This window comes from Dicentrarchus labrax, unplaced genomic scaffold (assembly GCF_905237075.1).
Source record: "Dicentrarchus labrax unplaced genomic scaffold, dlabrax2021, whole genome shotgun sequence".
NCBI classification, from domain to species: domain Eukaryota; kingdom Metazoa; phylum Chordata; class Actinopteri; family Moronidae; genus Dicentrarchus; species Dicentrarchus labrax.
Genome location: NW_026136719.1, coordinates 23,005,643 through 23,031,089, shown reverse-complemented (window position 1 = coordinate 23,031,089; position 25,447 = coordinate 23,005,643). Strand labels below are relative to the sequence as shown.

The 25,447-nt window shown below is 40.3% G+C and overlaps 1 protein-coding gene across 6 annotated transcripts in view; it reads right to left on the bottom strand.

The window, feature by feature from the left end:
• esrp2 (epithelial splicing regulatory protein 2) overlaps positions 1-22,938 on the bottom strand; it is a 54,480-nt gene extending 31,542 nt beyond the window's left edge. Inside the window, exons 1-17 of one of the 6 annotated variants that reach the window (XR_007881051.1) lie at positions 22,472-22,795; positions 21,831-21,959; positions 13,879-13,992; positions 13,285-13,399; positions 12,925-13,020; positions 12,056-12,110; positions 11,475-11,585; positions 10,799-10,931; positions 10,444-10,486; positions 8,147-8,448; positions 7,064-7,306; positions 6,297-6,495; positions 4,644-4,848; positions 4,338-4,533; positions 3,740-3,768; positions 3,059-3,159; positions 58-1,584 (exon numbers count right to left, since the gene is read on the bottom strand). Coding sequence is in view for 5 of the 6 variants with exons in the window: in XM_051380333.1 (XP_051236293.1) it covers positions 1,423-1,584; positions 4,338-4,533; positions 4,644-4,848; positions 6,297-6,495; positions 7,073-7,306; positions 8,147-8,448; positions 10,444-10,486; positions 10,799-10,931; positions 11,475-11,585; positions 12,056-12,110; positions 12,925-13,020; positions 13,285-13,399; positions 13,879-13,992; positions 21,831-21,959; positions 22,472-22,603 (2,226 nt within the window). In the remaining variant the exon portion in view is untranslated. The other 5 variants (XM_051380330.1, XM_051380329.1, XM_051380332.1 and 2 more) reach the window with 5 other exon arrangements.
• Between the last annotated feature and the right edge of the window lie 2,509 nt (positions 22,939-25,447).

Sequence of the window (25,447 nt, the reverse complement as noted above, 5' to 3'; positions counted from 1 at the left end):
TTATTGGTGCCTCATTAATTAATTACTCTCTTTAAATGAAACCCAATGAAACACAGATCATTGTCAACATTTTTTATTGTTGTTTACGGTCTTATACACAGATCTAAATTCATACAAGTCTCAAACTTGCACCAAAAGAAACAAACATCTCCTCTGCCACCAGAGGTTGCCCTAGCCTTGTTTGGGCCAGTATTGCACTCTGGGTAATGTAGGCACAGTAAAGAGGAAAAACCTAAGACAGCTGTCAGCAGGCCTGTCAGAGGAAAACTCATGCAGCTTTTACACAGTACTCCGGTCATTAAAGCATGCTACAGACTGATCATTAGAAATAGTCTGGAAACCAAAACAGAAGAGATCTAGTAGCTGAGGTCAATCATTACAAAGGCTTCAGGATACACCTCTACCTTTTTACATTTAATAACAAAATCTCCACTTTGGTAAGGAAATGAGACTAATAAAAATAGAATCAATTTGTCATTCTACTCTGTTAAAGACGCTCTGTCGCTTAACTCTTTGATTGGAGCAAATAAATCTGTAGTGCTTGAAAAATGTTTAAATGGGCCGACATACTGTATGTCACACATAAATGCTCTTTACAGAAAAATATTAAAGTTACAAATTAATTAGTACGTTGGCACATCTGTGGCATTGCTGTAGTTTTACAGTCGCTGCAGCTCAAGGTTCGGTTCAGATTAATGACAGTCAAGTTGAGTCGAGTACTGTTTCATATTCTCTCTGTTGTTTCAGTAGCCCAGGTCTCGATGGCTTTGTCGTGTCTCTTTCAAATGTCAGCACTGCACTACTGGAGGCCATCGGATCAATAAACATTGTGCATGCACATACACACATCTGTGTCTGCGTAAAGCTGCAGAACACAAAAGATCTGAGAACGCATCTAAATCTTGTAGTGGTTAAGCGTGAAAACTTAACAATATACAGAAAAGGTCGTAAGCAGAAGTGGTTTGTACAGCCTCAAGCATTTCAGGATGAACATCTGTACAGTTTTACGGGGAGAATTTAAATATACATGCATATTTGGCTTTGCAGAGCCACTGATATGGGTGTGTCCAGGCTCCACACCATCTCATCTCCACAACCAGCTATTACGGTAGATGCAAATACACAGAAACGCAGCATGTGACATCCACAAAGTCATCCACGTGAAGCTTTAATGACTTCAGCTGCTATTCCAGTGGATGTCCGAACTCCAGCAGCGGCTACAGGAGTGTCAGGGGCCAGCAGTGTCGGTTGTAGATCAACAAATGGCAGATCACAGAAAAGGGAGAGGTTCAATAGATGTTTTAAGTGGCACTGGGATCAACTTGATTCAGTTTTATGAAAAAGCTGTTGCTGGAGGGATGTATTTTGGGGGCGGGTGCTCTTCAATGGGACATTAAACTGAAGGAGAGGAGGGAGTAGTGGTCAGTTACAGAAGATCAAGTGGACCTGCTGGCCGTAGAAGGGGTGGTTGGAGCGCTCGGCTACGGCCCGCCTGGCAATCTCCTCGCTAGGGAAAGTGATCAAGGCCTCGCCACTGCACTGGCCACTGAAGTTGTACAAGATGAGAACGGCGTCTGGCTGGAGCTGCAGAAGAATAAATAAAGGGGAGACAAAAACATGAGACAAATAAGCGCCACTTATGTTAATGCAGTTGCGGCATGAAACCACCGGGGGGAGCCCACAAAGCTGAGGATGAAGAAAGCCTTGGGAAAGCTGGTCTCATCAAACCAGTCCAGTTAGGTAGAAAAAAAGAGGAGATTAATGGGCAGAGCTTGAGAGCAAAAGCAGAGTACATGCTGTTCCCAGACGACCTGAACCACACAAACACACACACACACACACACACATTAATTAGTTTGCATGCATCCACGTATGGCATCAAAATAAATACATTTGATACAAAAACAAAAACAAAAAAAAAAAACAGTTTCTTTACGACAGGCAGATATGGAACAACTCACTGATCACATTGTCAATGACAGCAGTAAAATCCATTAAATCTACGACAGTGGGAGACAGTGTTAGTGGGATAATGCAGTCAGGAGAGGGTTCACAGGAAAAGGTCGACGCAGTGAGACAAACCCTGATTCAGAAAACACTTAGGTAATTTAGAGAAGGAGTGCTGAATCGAGACTAACTGACAATGCAGTGTGTGTGTTATCAGTGATCCTAAATCAGTACCTCTGTTAACAGAGGCAATGGGAAAGCATTCTTTTTCCTGAGTCAGTTTCTTTCATCTATTTAATTATTACTTGAAGCAACACCAAAACTACCTTAAGTACCAAACTTCCTGCATAGAGTGGGTGTCATCTTCAGTAAATCAAGCTACATGTACATTATATGCAGGAGGCCGTGCTGTCATAAGTCCAAGTTGTACAACTGAACCGATAATTTATATTTATGAATAAATAAAAGCACAAGTCAGACAAAGAATCAATCGTATCTACAGTAATTATTCTAGGTGGTGAAATTAATGACAGCTTTGGCCTGGAGTCACTTCATCAGAGGATTTAACAAAAAAGCAAACGACGACTCAGTGTCCCTCGTATTTCATTCATTATGTGTAACATGCATGTTTAGTCGTATTGAAGTGTGTGTACGGACTCAGCACTCGGCCTACAGGAGAGATGTTAGTGATGAGGCAGATTTGTTTGGGAAGCAGCAGGTTGACATGCCGGGTAAGGAACTCAGAACCTTGATGGCTAGATTGGGCATTCCTGTTTCCTTTGGGAGCTGTGGTCAAACTTAAGCACTGGTTTGGTGATTTGCAGGTTAAAATAGCTTTTAAATGTTAAATTAATATACATTACTGTGAGGCAGATACTTGCTTCATGTTTGAATATAATGTTTTATGTAGCCTACAGTGTGACAATTCAAGTTCACTTCCTCCAACTTTAACCTAGATGTCGTGGCCAGCAAATCACCAACTCAGTGCTTACTGGGCAGTTTGATGCTAGTCCATTCCTGCACGCATTAGCCTGAACATATAGGCATTATTTAAGTTTAGGAAATGCCCTCTCTCTCCACTCTGGTTCTCTGGTCTGGAGGCTCTTCTTACCTTGGGGTGAGTCCCTAAAGACAGAGCCATTCTTTGGGCTGAATCAGACTCCTGGCCTGTTCGCTCATCTGAACCATGCTGCTGTACTCGTCAGGGGCGTACTACAGATGGCATAATAATGAACGGACAGTCAGGGTGGGAGGCCTGAACATTGTTTCACACATGACAGTACACACTTTTTGATACACACAGGAGGTATATACCCTCCTAAATACTCAAGGAGAAAGACAAACGCGCACACACACCACAGTATGACAAAGCATGAGATTGTGTGGTAAGGGACCCCAGTACTGGTGTGAGAACTGTTTTCTCACCCACAGCCAGTGTCAGAGACGCTACTGCAGCCAGAAAAACACACACACACACACACACACACACACACTCCATTCAGGATACAATTACGGTAGTTCAGCCAACAGTCAGGACTGGAGTCAGCTTTACTCGCTCGCTCTCACACACGCACAATTATCCCTCAGCATGTAATGTTCTCAGGCTGCAACTCAATTTAAGTTCTTATTTGGTGTGCATTACACACACACCCACACCCACCCACACCCACACCCACACCCACACACACAGCTACAACAACAGCACAACCCCTCCACCTCAAACCCCACCCCTCTCCCTCTTCCCTCCCCGACTTGCAAAACCGCCTGGAGCCACACCTGTCAGGGTTCATACCTGCTTCAGAGGACTCCACCTAATTTCGACTGGCAGCGAAAAAATATGGGAAGCACAGAGAAAGGGGGGAGAGCACAAGTGCACACATGTCCCTCAGTTAAACACTACTGTAGTGTGATTTAGATATAAAAAGCACCAATGGTAAAACTAAATATTTGTAGGTGCAGGGTTGAGAGCTCAGTGGACCAACAGCTATACACTTTATCATGTTGGGTTGCAGGATGTGGGCAGAGTTCCCAATCAACTGAATACAGACACACACACACATTGCCTATTGTTATGCTGGTCTGCGTTTGAATTGACCATCGTTGGCTGCTGCGAACCGCTGGCAACACTGCGAGGAGGTGCAGCTTTAATTCAAATGTGTGAGCATTTTACAAATACAGCTAAAATCATTCAGACAGTTGAAAACCATTCCACAGGTGCAATTATTATGTAGAACAACCTGCATGGCAATAAAAGAACAACATGATATATTATTTTCTGGCAAGCTTTTGCAGTATATGGCTTGCAAATGTACACATCTTCGGGTGGCCCTTAGATCCCTGAGAACACAAAGGGACTTTTATATCCATGCTTCAGTGCAACATGTACTGACCTGGTATCCCTGGAAGAAGCTAAGAATGTCCTTGACTCCAGTGTTGTATGGCAGGCCCTGCATCCTGACCAGGGCGCCATGTTGAGGCAGGACAGGAGAGGCGGCTGCAGCAGGGTGAGGCTGGGCTGCCACTGCGGCTGCCACTGCTCCCGGTGGGGCTGCAAAGTAGCTAACTGTGGAAGGAGAAACTGGGGGGCTGGAGGTGAAGGAAGGGAAAAATTAGAAAGAACAAAAGAGGCAAGAAGTTAGAGATGTTATACCGTTATCACTGACCTAGTAGTTAGCTGTAGCTGATGATGCACTAACCTGGGGTAGTAAGCTGTGTAGTTCATGTTCATATTCATGTACAGGTGTGGGTGAGGGGGGTAGTAAGCCAGAGTGTGAGCGGGGCTGTGTGTGGTGGTCTGGGGAGGTCTGGGAGCAGCCAGCAGGGGGGGCTGGTAGAGAGCAGCCTCAGAGAGAATGGCAGGCGGGGTGGGGAAGGCCGCGTAGGCTGTGGGGGGAGACAGACCTACAGAAGGAGAAATATACAGAGACACTTACATGTTGTGTTCAGTGCATGCACAGTCCCACCAAGAGTAAAGTGTAGTATGGAGAAATATGTGAAGAGTTACAACATGCTGTTATAATATACTTCTAGCACCATGAGTCATTAGGACTAAATAAATTCATTCTTAAGTTAGACTGCAATAGTTAGGAAACCAATGAACTCACTAACCATTCATGTCAGTTTCTGAGGGGAAAAAAATTCCAGTGTGAGGATTTTGTTTTTCTCTTATTATTATTGTAAACTGAACATTTACATGAATTAGTAATTTACATCACAAAACATTTGTCACCTGGGGCATCTTTTATTATTTTATGACAAATCTGAAATGTGTAAATTTCAGCCAAAAATACTTATTTTGAAGTTATAATCATCTATTGCAAACTTATATTATGTATGGACATTTAGATACAGATACTCATCACTGTCAGTCTTTAAGGTGGTTTAGATGCTCTAACTGTCGACTTGTGTAAAGCGGTCTGGTAGAAGTTCTGCATAGCAAGGAAACTGATAAGCAGAAAGCTATAAGATCAGACCAGAATGACAGCCAAATCTATAAAAATAAGACCCAGGTCTGGAAAAACCCTGATTTTTCCTTGAAATGGCACATCAGACCGGAAAGGCCCCCAAAACACCTTCTGTACGCGAGAGATTTTATTTACAAAGCAGGCTGTGTCCTTCAAGCTGTCATACCTACAATGTAAAACACACACAAACTCACAGTATGGGTGTATTTACATACAAACAGCCTCTATCACGGCGAGGCTGTGGGCAGTTGTGGCCTCAGTCAGTGCCAACACGGCGACACAACACTGCTGACCTTGTGGAGGCTTTAGAGTTCCCAGGTTAACCGGGCAAAAATAAATTACTGTTTAATTCTGGTAAGGACTGTAGATGAAAAATCAAAACCACAAAAACCGAAGATGAAAAGAGTAAACATTTGTTCATCAGTAACAATCACAGAATGTCCCCTCTAGTCGCTACCAATCCCAATCTAATCTCCAGCACCAGACTGATATGAGCCATAACAGAGCAAAGTACACCGTTAGAGTTGTATACAGTCTGGTCTGAACTGGCATCACTGTTTCAGACGAAGAGACGTAGCTGTATAGTATGTTTATTACTAAAGAAATACCAGCAGTGTGGCACATTCAATATTCATATTCAAATATTTTGATATGCAGCTTTTCATTTCTAGGATATTATATGATAAGTTTGCTTGAATGCAAATGGAGTTCAGTGTTGCAGGCATCAAATATGCCTACCTAACTCGTTCAAGTTTATCAGTGTCCCAACAAGTGGAAAAAGAAAGTTTTATATAATACCAAAAAAATCCAGACAGTTTAATCAAAAATACCACCATGACCAATCCCACAAAAGGAAAGCAGGCTTAATTGGTGGAGTTCACCTACAGGGTAGCTTGCAGGGTGGAGGGGAGAGGCCGCTGCGGTTCAGGGTTCCTCCCATCAGCACGATGCTCATCTCCTCTGTGGAGCACTGGAACACCTCCACATAACGGTCCTTCATGGTCTTTTTATGGCACTTCTGGGCCACCATAAATGCCTTGTCAGATGATTTCATTTGGATGAAGGCATCACCAGAGGGCCGACCCTGCAGAGAGGACAGAGAAAGAAACAGACAGAATAAATTAAAGGCAAAATCCACCAATAACATTCAAAGGATGTGGCGGTCTACTGCAAATGTGCATTTGGCAAAAAACTTGGTGATAGATAGAGTTTGGTGATGTTAAAGTTTAATAGTTCTTACGATGCAATTAATGAAAAAAAAAAAAAAAAATATATATATATATATATATATATATATATATATATATATATATATATATATATATATATATATATATATATATATAAATAATTATACTAAACACATTTGGCACCACACTACTCAATTTTATATTCATGTACAGCATCAGATTTTAAGAAAAACCAAATTTGTTTTGGTTTTTTTAACTTTAAAAAGGTCTTTTTGGTCTACAATATGATCATGTAGATTTACTTCAGATACTTTGCGAACTTAGTTCAGACTGGGGACATGTAAGGTTTTCTTCTACTATAGTTATTTCTGATACTTGCGGGTGAACATGGATGATTTTTAACATGGTTTTAAGACATACAGCTTTACATTTACACATGTGCCGGATCCCACAAGTCCCTACCAGTCTAACCTGTTGGTTGAGGACCATGTGGACTCCATGGGGTTTGATGTCAACGGTGTGCTCTCCCATGAACTCCAGGATATCTTCAATGCCGGCAGTGTAGGGTAGGCCACGGAGGCGGACACAGTCGCGAGTGCTGCTGGCTGCTGGAAGGAAGGGAGGCGTGGCAAGGACCGGAACAGGCACGATAGGTGAAGGGGGCAGCGTGGAGATCAGAGGCGTGGACATATAGCGGTTCAGGACCTGGAAAAGACAGAAGAATAAGTATGATGACAATACAAAAATGACATTACTGCTATTGTTCATTTCACACCATTCTCAACAGAAAAACTCCAGTGTCAATAAACAGCTTTAATAATACAGAAAAACTTAAAAAATGAAAATGTTCACTTGGTATCAACATGTCACAGCCAACAGGAACAAGCTGAAGGACAAAAGTGTTTCTCAGGGTGAAAGCAACATACATATACATTGTGCAATAACTGTTATTTTCAGTTGTGCAAACTTCACAATCATCTGATTTATTGGATGTCTCGATTGTTTTGTGACATATTTTTCGATGTTTGCTCACTTCTCTAGGTTGTCATGGCATCAGTTCTTTGAAAAAATTTCTGACGGGGAAGCAGATGCTGTGGATGGCAGCATGTGGACTGGTATCACGCAGAAACTTGGCAATACAAAAAGGCTTTCTCAAGAGCCTTCATTTCAAGAAAACTAAATTCATTAATTTTTCTACACATTTATCTTGAATAGTATGTTATGTAAAACAGTAGTCCAATTACTGCCAAGACAAAAACATGGGCATGTTTGTGTCTCAAATAGAAAACCACAAGTTCCCCTATTCCTATGACCAGTCTCAAATGTCTAAAACAGACGTTTCTGGAAATATACAAATAAACACGCCTTTATATTAACAACACCACTGGCTTCTTTATTTCTTACATTTATTTTGAATTTGATGCAGTTTGTCAGCACATTTTCCCAGAATGTGGAATCTGACATGATGTGTTTTTTTCCTGTCATGACAAAACTCACAGCTCAGAGATCCCTTTAGTCCATACGACAAAAAAAAAAAAACATTACCTGTTGCACCTCAGCCGCAGTACTCCGAAACAGCTCGATATACCGCTTCCCCAAGATCTGCTTGTGCTTCTTCAGGGCGTTCTGGGCGTACTCTTCGCAAGAAAAGAGCACAAAGGCATCGCCAGTGGGTCGTCCATCAGGGTACTTGACAAAGAGGAGGCCCTCAGCACCATCTGTAACTGGGCTCTCGGGACCAAGGAAGGACAGCACTTCCTGGGGGGTGGCAGTGAACGGCAACCCCCGCATACGGATAATCACCTGGTTCTCTTTGGACAGGAACTGGGCCACCTCGTTAGATGTACCTGGTGTCAGAGGACAGGCATAATTAAACACCACAAAATGCTCACAATGACAAGGCCAAGATGCTGATGATTGGTGGGTATTACACACACCAATGTTACCATGTTTACCATGTACGGCATCTTAGTTTAGCATGTTAGCATGCTAACGTTCGTTAATTAGCATTAAACACTGGCTAATGGGAATGTCATGAATTTGCAGCTATTTGGTCATAAACAAAAGTATTGGAAAAATGCTCATTTTGACCTGGAAAAAAAACTGGATAGTTGACAAACAATTCACTCAACCTCATGGTGGTACTACAGAAAAGGTCAGGGGATCACCAAAGTTAGTAGGATTCATTGTCTGGGAACCATGAATGGACCAAAGTAAATAATGAGCCGACCGACTGACACTACCATTCCAAAGCTACACAACTAGTGTAGTAAAAGTCACCAGGCAGCAGTACCTGTGTTGTGCTAATCCAGCAAATTAAATACCTGACAAGACATTTCATCACATTGGTTTAACAATCCTCAAAATCCAAGAGGAATCATTTGAATTAATTTGCAATATTACCCAAACTGGCCTAATACACCTGGAGAGAAGAGACAGCGATACAAATAAAAAAAATATGCAAGAATTTCAGTTGACACTTTTTTTTTTCCTTCATCCCACGATACATCGGTATTGTATTGACCCTACCAACCTTTCTCAACCCAACTTCTTCCATCACTCAGCCAGGCTCTGCTACAGATTGTTCTGAGCTACGAACTCTACACCATAAGAATTATGCACCCTATTTGTTAAACTATAGATATGATATGATATTTAACATGAAACTACTATGAAAACAGTAATGAATCAGTTAGTGCTGGGCAGCAAAGCAGCAGAGACAAAATCAAAAGGAGGATGTTCGTGAGGCAGACTGTCTGGTTTGTAACCAAAAAGTTCACATTGTCTTTGCCCACTGATGTGTGCACAGGCACATCCAGCTGAACTATGTCAGAACTTTCACACAGCTTTATTCACCCACCACCATTACACAATCACCTACACTTGGTTTCGGGTGTATTGTCTTTGTTAAAATCATGCCCCTCTTTACTCTGCTAGATTCAAGGAGAATCAGTTTGGCGTTAAACTAGCAAAAAACTAAGAGGGTATGTTAACTTAAATGACCATGCAAACACAGGTGAAAACAATTTAAAACAACTACAATATCAAATTTCATTTTCCAAAATCTGATATGATTAAATTATTTGGATTATACATTAAATTACAAGTTTACTGTGAACCACTTTCATTTCTATTGATAAATGCAGCTGTGTCTTGTCTGCTTAAGAACTATTTGCTTAAAGTCCAATGTGCTGTCAATCTGTACTGATCTTAACTCATCTGAGTAAAGTCCACAGTCGGACTGGCAGCCACTGTAAGTTATCTGCTCTGAGTGACTGTGTTTCTTTGTCTGCTATCTCTGTCCTGTGTTACTGCTGGCTGCTGCTCGACGGTCCAGAGGCCTCGGGCCCTGCCTTTGTCTCTTCACACCTCCTTTGTACCAGTACTGAGCCAGTCCTTTCACCGGCCGTCAGCGTTCTCTCCCTCAGGGGAGTGGCGCTCGAGGCTGAACAGAACAGGTGAGCTGCTGTTAGCCGAGAGTGAAATTTCTCTCCAACTGGCCTCTGAAGGCCTGGGTTGGGGGCTAGGAGGTGAGGAAGGGACGGGGGGCTGTGGGGGAAGCTCCTCACAAAGGGTCTTTCATTAGTCCAAGATAAGCTGCTGGAGAGTCACTGGGATGAGGCAAAGACACAGGTAATAGGAGAGAGCGCCAGAGCGCAAATGAGAACCCTTCTTTTACGGTCTCTAAAGACGTGTTCTTTAACAGATGTGGAAAGGTCTTGTTTTTCCTCAAAGATGCAGGAAAACGATGAAATAGAAGTCTAAGTCACACTAACAGAAAGCCTTTCACCACGAGTATTCCTACAAACATGGAGAGAAAAGAAAAAAATACGAAATCTGACCTCCAGCAATCTTGAGGAATTCCTCTCCTGTGGCCTTGTAGACCTGAGAAGACAAGAGGAAAGAGAGCCATAAAGAACAACTTCAGACTGACAGTGACAAGTGATAGATCTTTACCCCAATAAACAAAATAATGATATCAGTAAAAGATAAGCTATTATTATTATCATTATTATTATTATTATTAGTATAGTTATTGCTATTGTTGTTGCTGTGCACTTTTGTCTGTCCTTCTCTTTCATATATTGACTACCTAAGGACTTAAAGGGGGTCATGTGTTCAGCTTAGTTTATTTTAAAAACAGAAAAAAAAAATTACAACATGACTGAACAATAAGTATTTAATTCTGTATCTAACCTCGATGTAGCGGCTGCCCATGTGGTGCTTGTGGCGCTCCAGGGCCAGGTCCCTGTGTTCTGAGTTGACGAAACGAACTAAGGCCTCGCCATTTCTCCTGCCCTGAGCGTTAAGACACAATGCCACGCCACCCCTGAAACACAGTTGCATGAACACAGTTAATGATACGGAGCAACGGTCAGGAATAAAACAGTAGCAGGTACTTGAAGTTTTGTTATCAGAGGTGCGTTCAATAAGGATACGCAAGATCTAGTCGCTTAATGAATACTTTCTCAGATTTGCCCGTTCCCAGTCTTTATGCTAAGCTATTGACTGCAAGCTTAGATTGGTATAAATCTTCTTATCAAAATCTTGGCAAGAAAGCGAATATAATGTATAAGTATAAAATGAAAATTTTACATGAATACAATAGAAAAAGTAAACACACCGACTATTCTAACCTACAGTGCAAAAAATATTTAGTGCCTTTAAAACCATGACTTTGACCACTGATTTTGCTGGCACAATGGCAAAAGTAAGAGCACCAGCTGCTGAAAAAAAAACCCCAGAAAACCCCAAAAGAGCCTAAGACTAACATGCTGAAAGTTTAAAAAATACACTTAACAAATGTTGCTGCAGAAGTTTAAATGAAGTTCATTCAAGTAATGGGGTTGTTAGAATTTCAAGTCCAACATACTTGGCAATACTGAGGCCTTTAAAGAAGCGAGCAATGTCTTGGTCTGAGGACTGCCATGGAAGCCCCCGTGCTCTGATCACTGTCTCACTGTCCACAGGCTCTGTCTTACTACTGAAAAGGGAGACAACAAAAAAAAAAAAAGAAAAATAATAAGAACACATTATTAAAAGCATACCTAAAGATGACTATAGCTTTTAGAAAAAACATCACTGCTCTTGTAACAGTTGAACAAATTGTCCATGGACTGTAGACAGAGGCCACTCACAGTAAGTGCTTAACACAGTAACGCACTCCCATGATTAAATGTCAGGGGGTTGTCAAGGTGATAGGCTTTTGACTGTCTGAGAGCGACAGGATTTGGTGTTCTGCTACTGGATAGCCAGGTAAGCACTTGATGGCAAAGTTGGACAGCTTTAATAACACACTTGTGGTTTCCTTGTTGCTGTAATCAATGCTAAGGGCCCCGAGGTCTGAGGTTTGAGTATGTCTGGAGGGGGGTTGTCAGTCTGTAAACAACACTGTTGGCTAAGAGGTGTGGAAGAACCTACATAAAGATGGAGTGAAATAAAGTTCATACATACCATGTGCCGGAATCAAACTTGTACTTCACTGTTTCAACAGAGGAGAACTTGTGATCTAAAAATAAAAATAAAATTGCATCATTGAATGCGTTGTTGGATCCTGAAGTTCCAAAACAATGTTCTGTCTTTTCTGTAGTGAACAGGTTCACCCTGACAGGCAGCATGTGTTTAAAGCACTCTGCATTCCTGTTACCTATCACACCCAAAGACATACTTAGCTGTTATTAAAAAGGTAAAGCCAGAGGCGACTGCCACTGTCAAGTCAGACGATATCAGATCAAAGTTTTGATTTATACTGTAACATATCTGGAGCCATCTTACATTTATACATACTGCAGTAAATCATCTGATGGTGAATAAGAGGGTTTGCTGCTTTTTAAGACACCTTTTATTAATAATAATATTTCTAATATCTTTAAAACACCAAATAAGAAAGTAACTAAGTACTACTAATACAACTAATTACATAAGCCTTTCTGGCTAATATAATTAAGTCATTGCTCAATCAACAAACTACCACACCTTCTAGTTAAAGTAAAAGTATTCTTTTTGTAAACATTTGGGCTTTGTTCTAGTTTCCATCAAATAATTAACATCAAGACGGGTTGTGGTACAACGGAAAGGTTTCAGTTATGTAGTCACAATGCTGATTATATAAACCCAAACCATCAGGTAGCCAAAGCCAAAGTAGGTGAACACACTTATATAAGTGCTGGTACTTTACTGGTCTTCACATGGGCCTGGTATTTTTTTTGTCTTCTCTGCACTGGTAGGTCAGAGTTTATGGTCAACTACTAGCAATACCATGGGAGCTGGTGGGCATTCAGCTTTTAGTTCAATGTCAGATTGTTTTAGATGCAGTTACTTACTGTAGGGCTCTGCCAGGATGCAGAGTGTCAGCTGCACCATACTGCTCACCTCCCTCACGCCCATCAACTGCTCTGACACAGCAGGAAGACCAACATCTGCACACACAGTTAAGGACAAGCTACCTATTATTTTGACTTTGTACGGCTTGTTGATGTGTCAAGCTGTTAGGATTTTGTGCCCGCTTCCTTTTACATCACTAAGTCCAAACTGAATTGGCAAAGAAAAGTTTATATACTGTGTAAATACAGTTCTTGGTGTACATTAACATTTTTCCTTGTATCTTCCCTGAAATATAGCACAGAGAATCAATAAGATGCCACTACAAAGACAGTTTTAGTGTACAGGCAGGCAAAGGATACATTCCAACATGGAGGGGAGTTCGAGCTTTTGCACAGGGCCGGCATTGGGGCAGCATTTGTGAAACTCCTTCCTGACGTCCACAAATGAGAAGAAACATTCAGGAAGGACAAGATTCTGAAAAGGAAAAGACAAAAAAAACAAAGGATTCAGTATGACAGTATGGCAATCTGATATGGATATTGGATACTCCAGGAAGTTAACGGACAAAGAGATGAAAAAGAGAGAATTCAGAAGAAAAGGGTTTGCTGACATCATGAGTAGTCAGAGTTATAACCAGAAACACAAAAAGGAGGAAAACAGCAGAAATGAATTACTTCTTAATAAGGGTTGATGCCTGCATTCATGAGGGAAAGAAATCCCACCCTTAAGGCTTATCACATTTAACGACAGCCTCAAATTAACTAGGAAAAATACATATTCAAAACATTCTTTATTTTAACAAAGCAACCATAATTTTCTTTTTACCATCATAAAACTCTGCGACATACCAAACAGTGTTTTGCAAAAGAATAAAATGCTACTGGAAATATATTTCAATTTGGATCTGCAATCATGTGTCTGCAGTTTTGAGAAATAACAGTGGGAACTATTACCTTTTTGGAAGCTTCGGGGTGGAGGGCCTGTCGGATGACAAGGGGACTGTTGACACAAAGTGTGTAAGTGCTCCTGCCGAGGCATTTCAGTTCTGATGACACTGACTGTTGGAACTGCATAATAAAACACAGGAAGGAGAAAAGAAAATTAAAATGTATACATTTCAGAATTTGTATCCATCACAGGAAAGCAGGACTTTCAATATCAAATCTGAACATACCACAAATGTGTATCTTTAGAGAAAACGAAGTAATTTATTTGGGATTAATTCACTCTCATTAATATACAAACATTAAGTGACTTCCTAATAAGTAAAACATGGTTCAAGTATCTGCTGTGAAAGTGAGAATTACAAGGTGCACTCAGATCTAAAGGCGGACAAGTGAAGGTGGCGTCTTGTTTGACATTTGACTGTGTGTTTGTTTCTCATTAGGAACAAGGACTTGTCTAACAGGTTTCTGTGTTTGCCGAGTAAGGGAGGGAGCAGACAAAGGAGAGGAATGATCACACCACTAATCACAAGGATCACAGTTTGTTTGTAGCATGACCAACAGTCACAGCCAAGAGGAAAAACAACTCATACAAGTCCAACCTGCCTGTCTCCACTTTACAGAAATTCTAATGGCTTCAACACCCAGTCCTAAATACCAGCAACTCCCACATATGCATGTGTTTATTTATAACTACCACATTCAATGAGCCCATTCCTCGTGTTGTGTCAACCTGTTTGTTGGCAGCATTTCACTGTCAACAGAGGCCTTCAATTCAATATCAACATGAGGCAAATAACTTGTGAGGTCAGATGACTGCATTTCTGAGAATATTTTACATCATTTTCTCATGATTTTAGATGATTCATCTTCAAGCACACATTTAAATCATTTCTTTTGTGGGCTGAAAGCAAGGTTAAGTAATTTTTGGCCACTTAAGACATCAGCAAAAACTTAAAACCTTTAACATCTCACAGTTTTAGAGCAGCATGGACCTTTGGTTTAATCAACCAAATCGTGGGAAAAATATCCCATACTCATAGGTTGCTAAATGTTTTACCAGCTACTCATTTACTTTGGCTCCTTGCCATTTTGTGCGGGCCGTATACTGTATTCAGCTTTTGTGCCGAGAGCGTCTGCTTACATTTTTAGATCAGGCAGTGCTGGGATTTGAGAGCCATTGGGAATCAACCAAACTGACAAGACAAAACAAAACAAAACAAGTGAAAGTTGTTGATTCTCAGTGAGATCTGCTGTACCGGTAACACTTAAACATACAACTGTGAGTTAGTTAATTGTTGATATTATGAAATGTGGTATGATCTAAACCACCTTAATGTGCACGGAATTAGGCTTCTGAAACTTAATATACTGAGACTAATAATTTGTAAATTACGCTTCTTAATTATTCTCTCTTCCACCCCAACCAAGACTGAAACAAAAAAAACACAGCTTTTTGTCCTCTTGATTGGACATTGGACATCAATCAATTTAGGCCATAGTTGTTCTTATAGGGTATTTGGAGCAGGTGTGGGGACCATAAACGAGGGTATTGTGGTATCTCATACGCAGATTACTTTGCATAATACTGACATCTTGAAACCTTTCTGAAGTTATACTGACTTGAGTGCTGCTTGTATTTACTTGGGGTTCAATTTTCCCATGAAAGACTGAGGCCAACTTTTGCTTGCGTCATTGGCCCATTCATAGATTAGGTTTATTCCCTTCCTCTTCCCTGAACCCTCAAAGTCACCTCTATAAGTGCAAAATTAAACAGTTGTGTGTGAGACCACCTAAAACCCAGTGCTGACTAGTTTCACACGGCCACTGGCTATATGTGACAGATCTTCAGACAGTGAGAGAGTATTAGAGGTGCATGTTAGGGCTTGCTCCTTAACAGCTAGAGAGAAAAGCAGGACTATTTGACAACGCCTACCAGCTGCTGACAAGGGAACAAATGGCTGGAGTGAAACCTGAAAGAATCATAGATCTGAAAAAAGCTTGGGTATTTTCAGTGGGCCCATGAACACCAGCAGACCTATTCAAGATCACTGGTGGTCACTGAATGTACATAAAATATACTTAAAGAGTTATTTTCAAAACCATACATTTTGTAAAATCTTAACTGTGTGAGGCTTTGTTGTGTAATAGTGAGATGGTCATTACCATCCTTTGATCTAAGCCTTTTCACCTTATCCTGTAAATGCTTCTGCAATATTCTGTGTCAAGGTCATGTGAAAAAAGGAGCTACACTTCAAATTCAAACATAAATAATCAAACTATTTTAAAGCTCAAGACTTTGTACAATTGCCAAAAATGTTGCTATGGCTCTGGTGAAGAGAAAAGCTGCAACAGATCTAGATAAAGCACCACAAAGTTATGAGTGTATTACATGAGATGGAAAAGGTTCATAAAGGTGGGAAGATCTAACATGTGAGAGTTAGATGCCAGACAGCAGCATTGGTTGGATATACTATGCAGTCAGAAAATTAAGCACAAATGTCCTGGCCTACAGCAGGAATTGCCCCTACAACAACACTCGTTCAAGACTAGGGAAAACAAATTCACTCTCTCTCTCACACTCACAGCTATTTAATAAGTAAATAGCAATGTTGGTGATGTTGGTGACCTGGATCCAGATATAAGGGTTATGTGAAAACAGCTGGTCAACAGGTACATTCTGATAAATGGATGTACCATGTGCTCAACATGTAACAACAACATTATTCTAAACTATATGTGGAGTATAGAAAAATATGTACACCGAGGACAGATCTATTTAAGGGCACTTTGCCAGTGATGAATAACAAATATGAAAACCATCTTTAGTCAAAATGTTTATCATCATACTCACGATATAAAATAATAGAATTAACTCTTGGGACATCTTGGCAACATTCCATCTATCGGCCCCTCCATTGTTTGATTTAAGTTAGGGTCAATTTAAATATCACACTGGTACCACCTCAACAGCACACGTTGTATTAAAGCCTTTAAAACAACATCCACTGGTGGAGTTGTAATTGCCAAAATAAGTAGCAAACAAGAAGTAAAAGAGACACAAATGTGGAATTAGAAGTCAATACTTCATCCATTGAATGTACAGAATTCACCTGTGCAGTCTTTACTGTGTTTTGTTTTTTCTCAGTCCCATGTGCTGAAAGCACCACAATACCAATTTACAAAAAAAAAAAAAAATCAGGTACCTTATTTAATCCAGCTTAACACTTGCCACATTCATTATTCTAACAGTAAACACAAAATCCAAAAACTATGATACTATAAATAATTCTGCAGAATAATTTAGTGGCACATTTTAAAGAACTATTCATGTTTACGGTGACAACAGGACTAATGTTTGCTCAAAGCTGCGCATGCAGCTCCACCTTGGCCAATTACTAAAACCGGATTACTGAGAGAAAAGCAAATGTTTTAGAAGATGTGGAGGCACACCCTCTCCCTTTCTCCTCTATGTCAAAAACCACAGTTTAAATTGAACAAACAAGCTGAACAGAAGACAAATCTCGCACTGACAACAGACAGGCAAAGACATACGGACTACTGAGCCAAACTCAAACATAACAGAGTGCTTCCACCTTAAATTAACTACATTTTACTTTCAATGAGCATGATCTATGTATAATAGTAAATAGCCATTTACGTGAAAGAACTCTTAAAACACTACTTAAATAGAGCCCCAACTAATATGGATTTTTTGAGACCAATACTGATTTTAGAGGGGGAAATTCACCAATTACCAACATGGCGGCCAATAAGTTTCGAGCTGGAATGACAACAGACCTTTCCCATGTGACCTGATAAGCAATTTTGCTCCGATATGACTTCACTATTACACAATAAGTTTATTAAATAATATTAAAGTTAAACATTCTTTAACATGTTATGATTTAACATTGTCAATCCATTCTTGAAATGAACACGAATAAATAAATAATAAATACAAATAAAACAAATAACTAAATAAACATAGGTAATGTATGCTCAGTATTATTAAGTATTATGTAGTGCATTATATGCTGTAAAATCTTTCCACAAATTGGCATATCGGAAAACATTTACGCCGATACCAATATCTACGATAGGCCCATATGAACCAATAACATATACTGGGACACTTGGTTCTGCTGTCAAAAATTAGATCCTTATTTGCAGTGATGATGTGATAACCCACTTTCTGTATGATAATGTCATCTTACTATTTGTAACTATCATTAACTTTTTATTTTATTTAATGACTCACAAATGCTATGGACACAAATACCTCCTCCAGTTCTGCTGGATAATATCTGTCTGATATGTTTTCCACATATAAAATAAGTATAACCACATTAAAATCCTTAAAAAGGCATCTGCTAAAAAAATCTAAAATACCAGAATCTGTGTTTTTTTTAATTTGTAAGATTTTCCTGCCTGGATCTCTCCTACTTCACTGTAGAGTCCATTCTCAGTGTACGTGCACTGGAGGCTTCCAGTTTCTACATCACACTTTTATAAACTGCATACTGGACCAGGACTGACTTCCAAACTATTTGTGATGTCACAAATCATGCTGGTAGGCTCCGCCCCTTGAAATCAGATTTTCAGTGAGCACGGAGAAACTTTCCACTTTCAGCCGATGAATGTGAAAACATCCTTCTAGTGTCAAACTCTGCTCATACATCATTCTGCACAGGGAAGCTCAAACATCCAACTGTAAGAACAAGGAAAAAAACATATTTTTGAGTGGAGGGGGACTTTAAACAGACTTTCCGTTTCACTCTACCCAGTGAAAGGCGTTTTGACCGATGAGGGGGAGGAAGTGGCCTTTGAACATGGTCCTATCAGCGTTTACTCTCCTGTGTAGCCAGACCGTTTGTATGCAGAGGTGAGGTAGGGTGGTGGTGGCTGAAACAAACTCCGATAAGAGCTGCAGGGAGTGTCAGGGCAGTCCCTGAGGTAACAGTTTAAGGCACTTAAAGCTAAAACACAGGCGACATCACATCTCATGACACATGAGTTATACGCTGCTTGCAGCCAGAATGATCACTTCTGACTGAGCTAGAATCAATATAGCTAAAAAAAAAAAAGAGGTATTTCAGGGAGCTGAACTATATCATTAGTAACTATTGCTGTTTTTCTCTATCAACCCAATTTCATAATCATTGTGTAAATGACAAATCCACCTTTTTCTTTTTACTTTTCTTTTTACTCAGGATTAAGAAACATTGTGTTTTTACAGCTGAAGAAATCATCTCCCTTGACCATGTGACAGTGGATAGAAAGATAATAGCTGTGATTCCCAACTGGAATCAATATGTCTAAAACTAAACACAATAAGTAACCAGTGTGTGTAAAATTCACAAATAGTTCTGCTCACTCAGTGCACCATCAGTCTCTTTAAGCTTCACTGTCACCTACGGTATACTACAATGTTTTCTAACATAACATTCATCTTTAATACACTTGCAAAGTTAAGTTAGACATTAGAGCAAACAATCTGGTTATTGCAGTGCAGTACATTTTCCAATTTCCTGTCATAGTCTGATATCTCCCACTAATTTGCCTTCTTTCACAACTCTTATGTGGACATAATCGAGTCATTGTAACAACAGTACACAAAAGTAAACATCAAAAAAAGTTTCCTTTTCCGTTCACACAAATCAGATTTTTATGTGTCATCATTATGTGTATTATAGTGTTAAAATCCTGTTTGTCAGAATCACTCTTTATGATTAATCATGTTTACCATGTCACAATATGGTTGCCTTTGTAAGCAAATACCAAATATCAGTAACTAAGCCACTAATCAGCATTTCTCGCTGCGGTCTAAAACTGTTAAAAAATAATTACATAGTGAGTAAGAGGATGCAATGTTTCAATTTCACAACGACAACAACAACAAGGTGTGTGAGGTATCACATCACAACACACAGGCTGTGACATGCTGTCAATGTCCCAGACTAAAGCTAAACCTGTACAGTCAGCAACAGCCCAACTACAGCTAAACCAGTCGTCAGCCCGCTCCCAGGAGCCACACCGAACTGCAGATGTTACACACACGCACAATAATGTGAGATAAGGCTCACAGCTACAGTGACACATGCTCGAGTACGAGCATGTCCTTTAGTCATCATTTTACACATAAATATACTCATCCCTCCCATGTTATTTCGCATTCACAGTTTAATTTATTCTTCAAGATTTCTGATCTGTAATGATTACATTAAAAGTTTTAGAGCTTCTGATAAATATCCCTGCAGACAATATAATGTGTGATCTTTATAACTTATAAAGACTTAATAATTTATGGCAAAAAAAGGGGATGACGATGAACACATGCTCATGTCTATAAGTAATTACCCCCTGGGATTATTAAAGTATTTCTGATTCTGATTCTCCGACTTCAAATGTACAGCATTTCATAAATATGCAGTGTGTACACGCTCAAATTTTACTGTGGATCAGTTTGTGAGTAAGGAAAAGCATTATGCAAAACATGTCAGTAGGACAATTGACTGCACCAACACGTAAAATACATATGTACTTGCAGACTCAAGTGCATGTGTCATTCATAAAATGAAATATTATGCACTCACAATGTTATTAATTGGACTGCTAACCTTTCCAGCCTTCTCTAGCTTAATAAATCTTTCAAAGAAAACCAACAGATGTCCTTGGGGGCTCTAACCCACACAGGTCAATGTGACAAGCCCACCAAGAAGAGTCAGCTGCTTGTTTCCCTCTATCGTTGAATGAGTTGGAATAGGCTACTCCATCTGAACAACTGTGAACTACATGCTTCTAAACTGCAGTTCTATACAGCACTAACTAGAAAAATGTCTCTCTCTTTTCATTCCTCTGTCAACAAGGATAAAACTAATCTTAGAATGACCAACACCGAGAGAAAGTAACCGGTGAGACAAAGGTATGAAAAGAACGAACTGATTGCTTGGGTTAATGTTTGAAGGTTCAGCACACAAACTAACCTACAGTGGAGCTGAAGTCTTACCAGGTCTGTATGAGGCACAAATGGCCTCCACATTTAGACCAAACTCCCATAAAAATTTGACTGGCTTAGGCTATGCTTTGCGTGCCAACAGCATCATTGCTATAAAGCCAAAGAAAGAATTTTAAGAAAGCAAACTCCATTTTTAGTTGATTAGTACCCAAACCAAACTGCTTGTTCATGCACAGCATTCGGGCCACTGCAGCACTAATATCAATCCAAACACAATGTTCCAGCATGATAATGAGAACGAACTACCAAATATTGGAGGTGTGGGAAAGGTGCACACAAACATTTCTTGTAAATGGTGGTTGTGCTGTTTGGCAACATGAGCACACCTCCTCACAGGGAGGAACCAGAAAGCAAACCGTGGTTACAAAGAGGTGCCGTAACCGACTGCTGAGGATGAAGCCCAAGATCTGAAAGCCTCCCCTCCTGTCTGTCCTGCAGCCTAAAAACAGAGGTGCGGTCCCAGGTAAACATTCCGCCTTCCAGATGTCTGCAGCACGCATCAGGCTGAGACAAGACTAGACCTGTGACGACTCCTTATCTCCAGATGCCTCGGGCCCTGCCTATCCTAGCCCCTAAGCTCCTACAAACTGTCAGCAGAGTTTAACTGTCAGGGCCAAACCAATGGCATATCTCAACCAGGTGGAAGACCATTTTTCTAAAAAGGTCATCAGAGAAATTTGACACTCCTCACATTAACTTACAGAGCTCTTAATACTGAGTCAGGCTTGTCACGTCTCATCTCGCTGCAGGCAAAAACTGTCAGTTGGTTTAAATTACTTCTCGCAAACCAATTCTCAAAGAGACCTTACGAGCTGTTGCTGTGGTTTTCACACTGTATAGATAAAGCACACCAGTGAGATACTTTTAAGGCGCTATATTAGACTGAAAAGGATTTAAATGTTCCTCCTGGGAGACTGAAATGCCTCTCACATTTAAGACTCACCTGCTGCAGAACTTTATCCAGGGGCTCAGCTTTGACGACCTCGTCCAGAGTCAGTCCTGTCTCCTCTTTACACTGGTCTGTCAGCTCCAAAGTGTCTGGCTTGACAAGACATCTCTGAAGCTTCCCAACCTGTGAAGGGATTCAGGGTTTCATGGCGCAGAATACAGCGGCAAAAAAAACAACTAATAAAAACATGCTAATTGATGGCAAATTACAGGCTATAGCCCCCACAAACAGGAAATGAACTCTTACAACGAGAAAAAAAAAAAAAAAAAAAAAAAGTCAAACAAACAAATTGACAATGTAGTTGGCACTTAATTGTCAATAAAGCGTTGTTTATATTGTAGATGCTGACATGCTAAACCAATACGGTGTGCTATCTCCATTAGGTGAAATTACACTCTCTCACCTGCTTGTTAAATGTTAGTCGCACACCTGTGTAAAAAAAAAAAAGGTGAGCTAACGAGACGCGCTGGACAGCGAATTGATGTAGCTAGCAGGCTACAGACGGTTTCAGAGAGCACACCGTGTTGATTTTAAATGCCAAACAAACTTTTCCACTACAGGTAGACACTATGCCACAAACACTCTGGGTACATAAGAAACCGTACAACGAACGAACGGGTCAGAAAGGTCCGTACCTTTTTCTCATGTAGATCCACAATTTGCCACACCAAGAGAATTATTTCCCTCTCATCCGAACCCAGTTTACCCCCATTTGCACCAGCTGTTGCCCCAAAGAACACCACCAGAGTATCACTGTGCGAAGCCATCAGGGACCACAAGGGTAAAAACTACAATTAAAGCAAAGATTAAAATAAAAAAATAACACGAGGGTTCACCTTTTTCCAAGTGATAAGAAGAGCGAACAAAAGCGCTGGAAACTCAATTGAGGTAAACGGAGAGAGAAAAAAAAAGGGGGAGATTATTTTCAGAGGAGCCACGGAAGAGTTTGCGGTCAGAGACTCTACCTGTTGAAGTACTTGAGTGTGCTCTATCCAGAGATACTGGTTTAACTGGTAGAGAAGGGTGGAAATCCGTGTTTCGTTCACACGAACTCCATAACAAGCCCTGGATTTTTTTTCTCCCTCTCCTTTCTATTTTTTTCTGAGTTACCTGTGTGGCTCGGCCTCTGCACGAGCAGAGTCCCAAAGGCGTCGTCTATTGGCTAGTTTGGAAAGGTGAGGGCGGGACGCTGGGGTGAGTGCTGTTATCTCATTGGTTTGGCTCTGTTGAATCAGGAAGTAGTCCGGCAAAACAGGGCTGTCATACCTCCATGAGGCATATATCAGCCTGCTGCTGTTTCACGTTGATAGTGGAGAGTTAATGAACTGTACAGCCACACGTACAACAGACACCAAGGTACTCAAACTGCAGGGAAACTTCTGAATGTTTGAAGTGTGTTTGTGCCTTGAAAGGTTTATTATTTAAAGGATGAAAGTATCTAGTAGGCCTGTCTAGATAGAAGGCCTGTATTATATGTATATCCTCAAACAACATTGTTATGTGTTTCCTCTGTCTGCTTTTCGTCCCTGTCCTTGCATAAGAAGTAGTTTAGCCTAGAAATTCGTATGATGGTCATTGCCTCACTGTGGGTAAGCGCTGAATAACTTGTACAGAGTATTGACAGGACTTCTTGTTGGATCTATAACAGTCAGGCCACATCAGAGGTCTATTAGAAGACATGTTGTGGGAGTTGGTATCAATCTGGATCCAACATTAAAATAAAATTTTGTAGCCCATACACTGATTCTACCATGTGGCGTATTCAATGTTGCGCTTCCTCTTTAAGTTTCTACAGATGATACGCATATGAAAAACTACACACCTACTTTACGTACTGTAAGGCCAATATTCACGAGAGAGTTTGAAGTTGTAAACTTTGGATGATTGCTACAATGACCATCATCAGGATGATTTGCCCTAATTTACATTTACTTGGTAATGTTTGTTTATGTAAGGCAGTACTAGGTAGAAGGTAATACAGGAAGGTCGGAAAAAAGAAGGAAGGGAGGAAAGAAAGAGAAACAAATACACACAGAGAACAAATAAACAATTGTTTTCCAACCTTGTTTCTTAGGAGACCTGTTTTCTATCATTGAGTGAACTGATGACCCCTGACTAAGTGACAGATTGTATGGCTTTTAAATATTTAGTGCATGACAGTAGCAGTACAGAATTGATCAACTGTACAATTAATCCAAATAGTGAATGCAATAACTGCAGGACGTTGGTGTATAACTAGGTATTTGAAGGAATCCTGAGCAGATTATTTCCTGTTCCCATTGTTCTATTAGGTCTTCGGTTGTTTGAACTGCGTACTGTTGTTTAGCAGAGAGTGAAGGTTCTGTAAATATAGCTCGTGTTCAGGTCTTCACTGTGTCCTTGTCCTGTAAGATATTTTTTAATCTTAAATGGTAATCCAAACTTTAAAAATCTTAATTTTCTTTACATTAGTGAACTAAATGCTGAAATATGCGTGTAGTATATTTTTTAAAATAAGTTCACTTACCCCACATGGAGGTTTGGTTACCCCTTGCTGGGGTCGGGACCCCCAGGTTGGGAACCAGTGATCTAATTTATTGTTTTTACATGTTTTCAACTAGTGATCCTTATGCATTCCTCTAAAACTCCAGGCTGCTGTGTCATTTCACACTCACTGTTGTCACTGCACAGTATGTTTTTCTTTTTCTGGTCACATGTCTCTCACACTCTTTTGGTTTTATTTTCATCTAGGAGAAGCTTTCATATTGAAAATAAAATGCCACTTCAAAGGAGCAACATTTTCAATAACTTCACTGGTCCTTACTGGTCTGCTGGAGTTTTCACTAGTCTTTGGCTCCGTTCCCAGAATGCCATGTTTTGTTGCTCCTGGCAATCCCATCTCTGCTCGCTATGGGCCAGCAGACTATAGTAAATGTGGGGCTTTTTTGTCTCTTCATCTCCTTTCACTCATTAAATCCCCCAATCTAAAGAGTAAATTCCCAGTGTCTCTTTCCTCATGTTGAATCATTCTTTCCAGCTGAACCAGTCTGATTAGTTGAGGGACACACTGGGAAACACTTCATCTGAAATCCTAAACACAAAGTAATATTATTCCCCCACAACAGTATTTTCAAAGAACATTTATCTTCAAGACATCACATAGGCATGCTTATACATGTTGTCTTGTCTGTGGTACAAAATGACAAGTTAAGTCTTTCTTTTCAGCAGGTGTGATTGTTAAAAAAAAAAAGAGGGGGGGAAAGTACAATTTATACAGCAACCTGTACGAGCCACTGCCGTACCCAGAAAGTAACTTTGCTTCTGTGTCAGTGGTAGTATCAGGTGGTGTGAGGTGTTACACTTAGCAGTGAACTTTATTGATAGCCAAGATTCATGGCTCAGTTGTGTGGTTGGCAGATCCTGTCCTGTTGTGTACTTTTAGCTGGGGAAAGTATGGGTTACATTTAAAGAGATAACAGTAATCTGATTGGATTGGTTGATTATTTTCCACCTTAGTAGCTAATTATGCATTATTTAACAAAACCAATCAAAATAATACAGTATGGACTTTTTGTAGGACTATGGGGATGGGTACATTAGAGACACACTGCAGTTGTTGTCTGTTTATACAC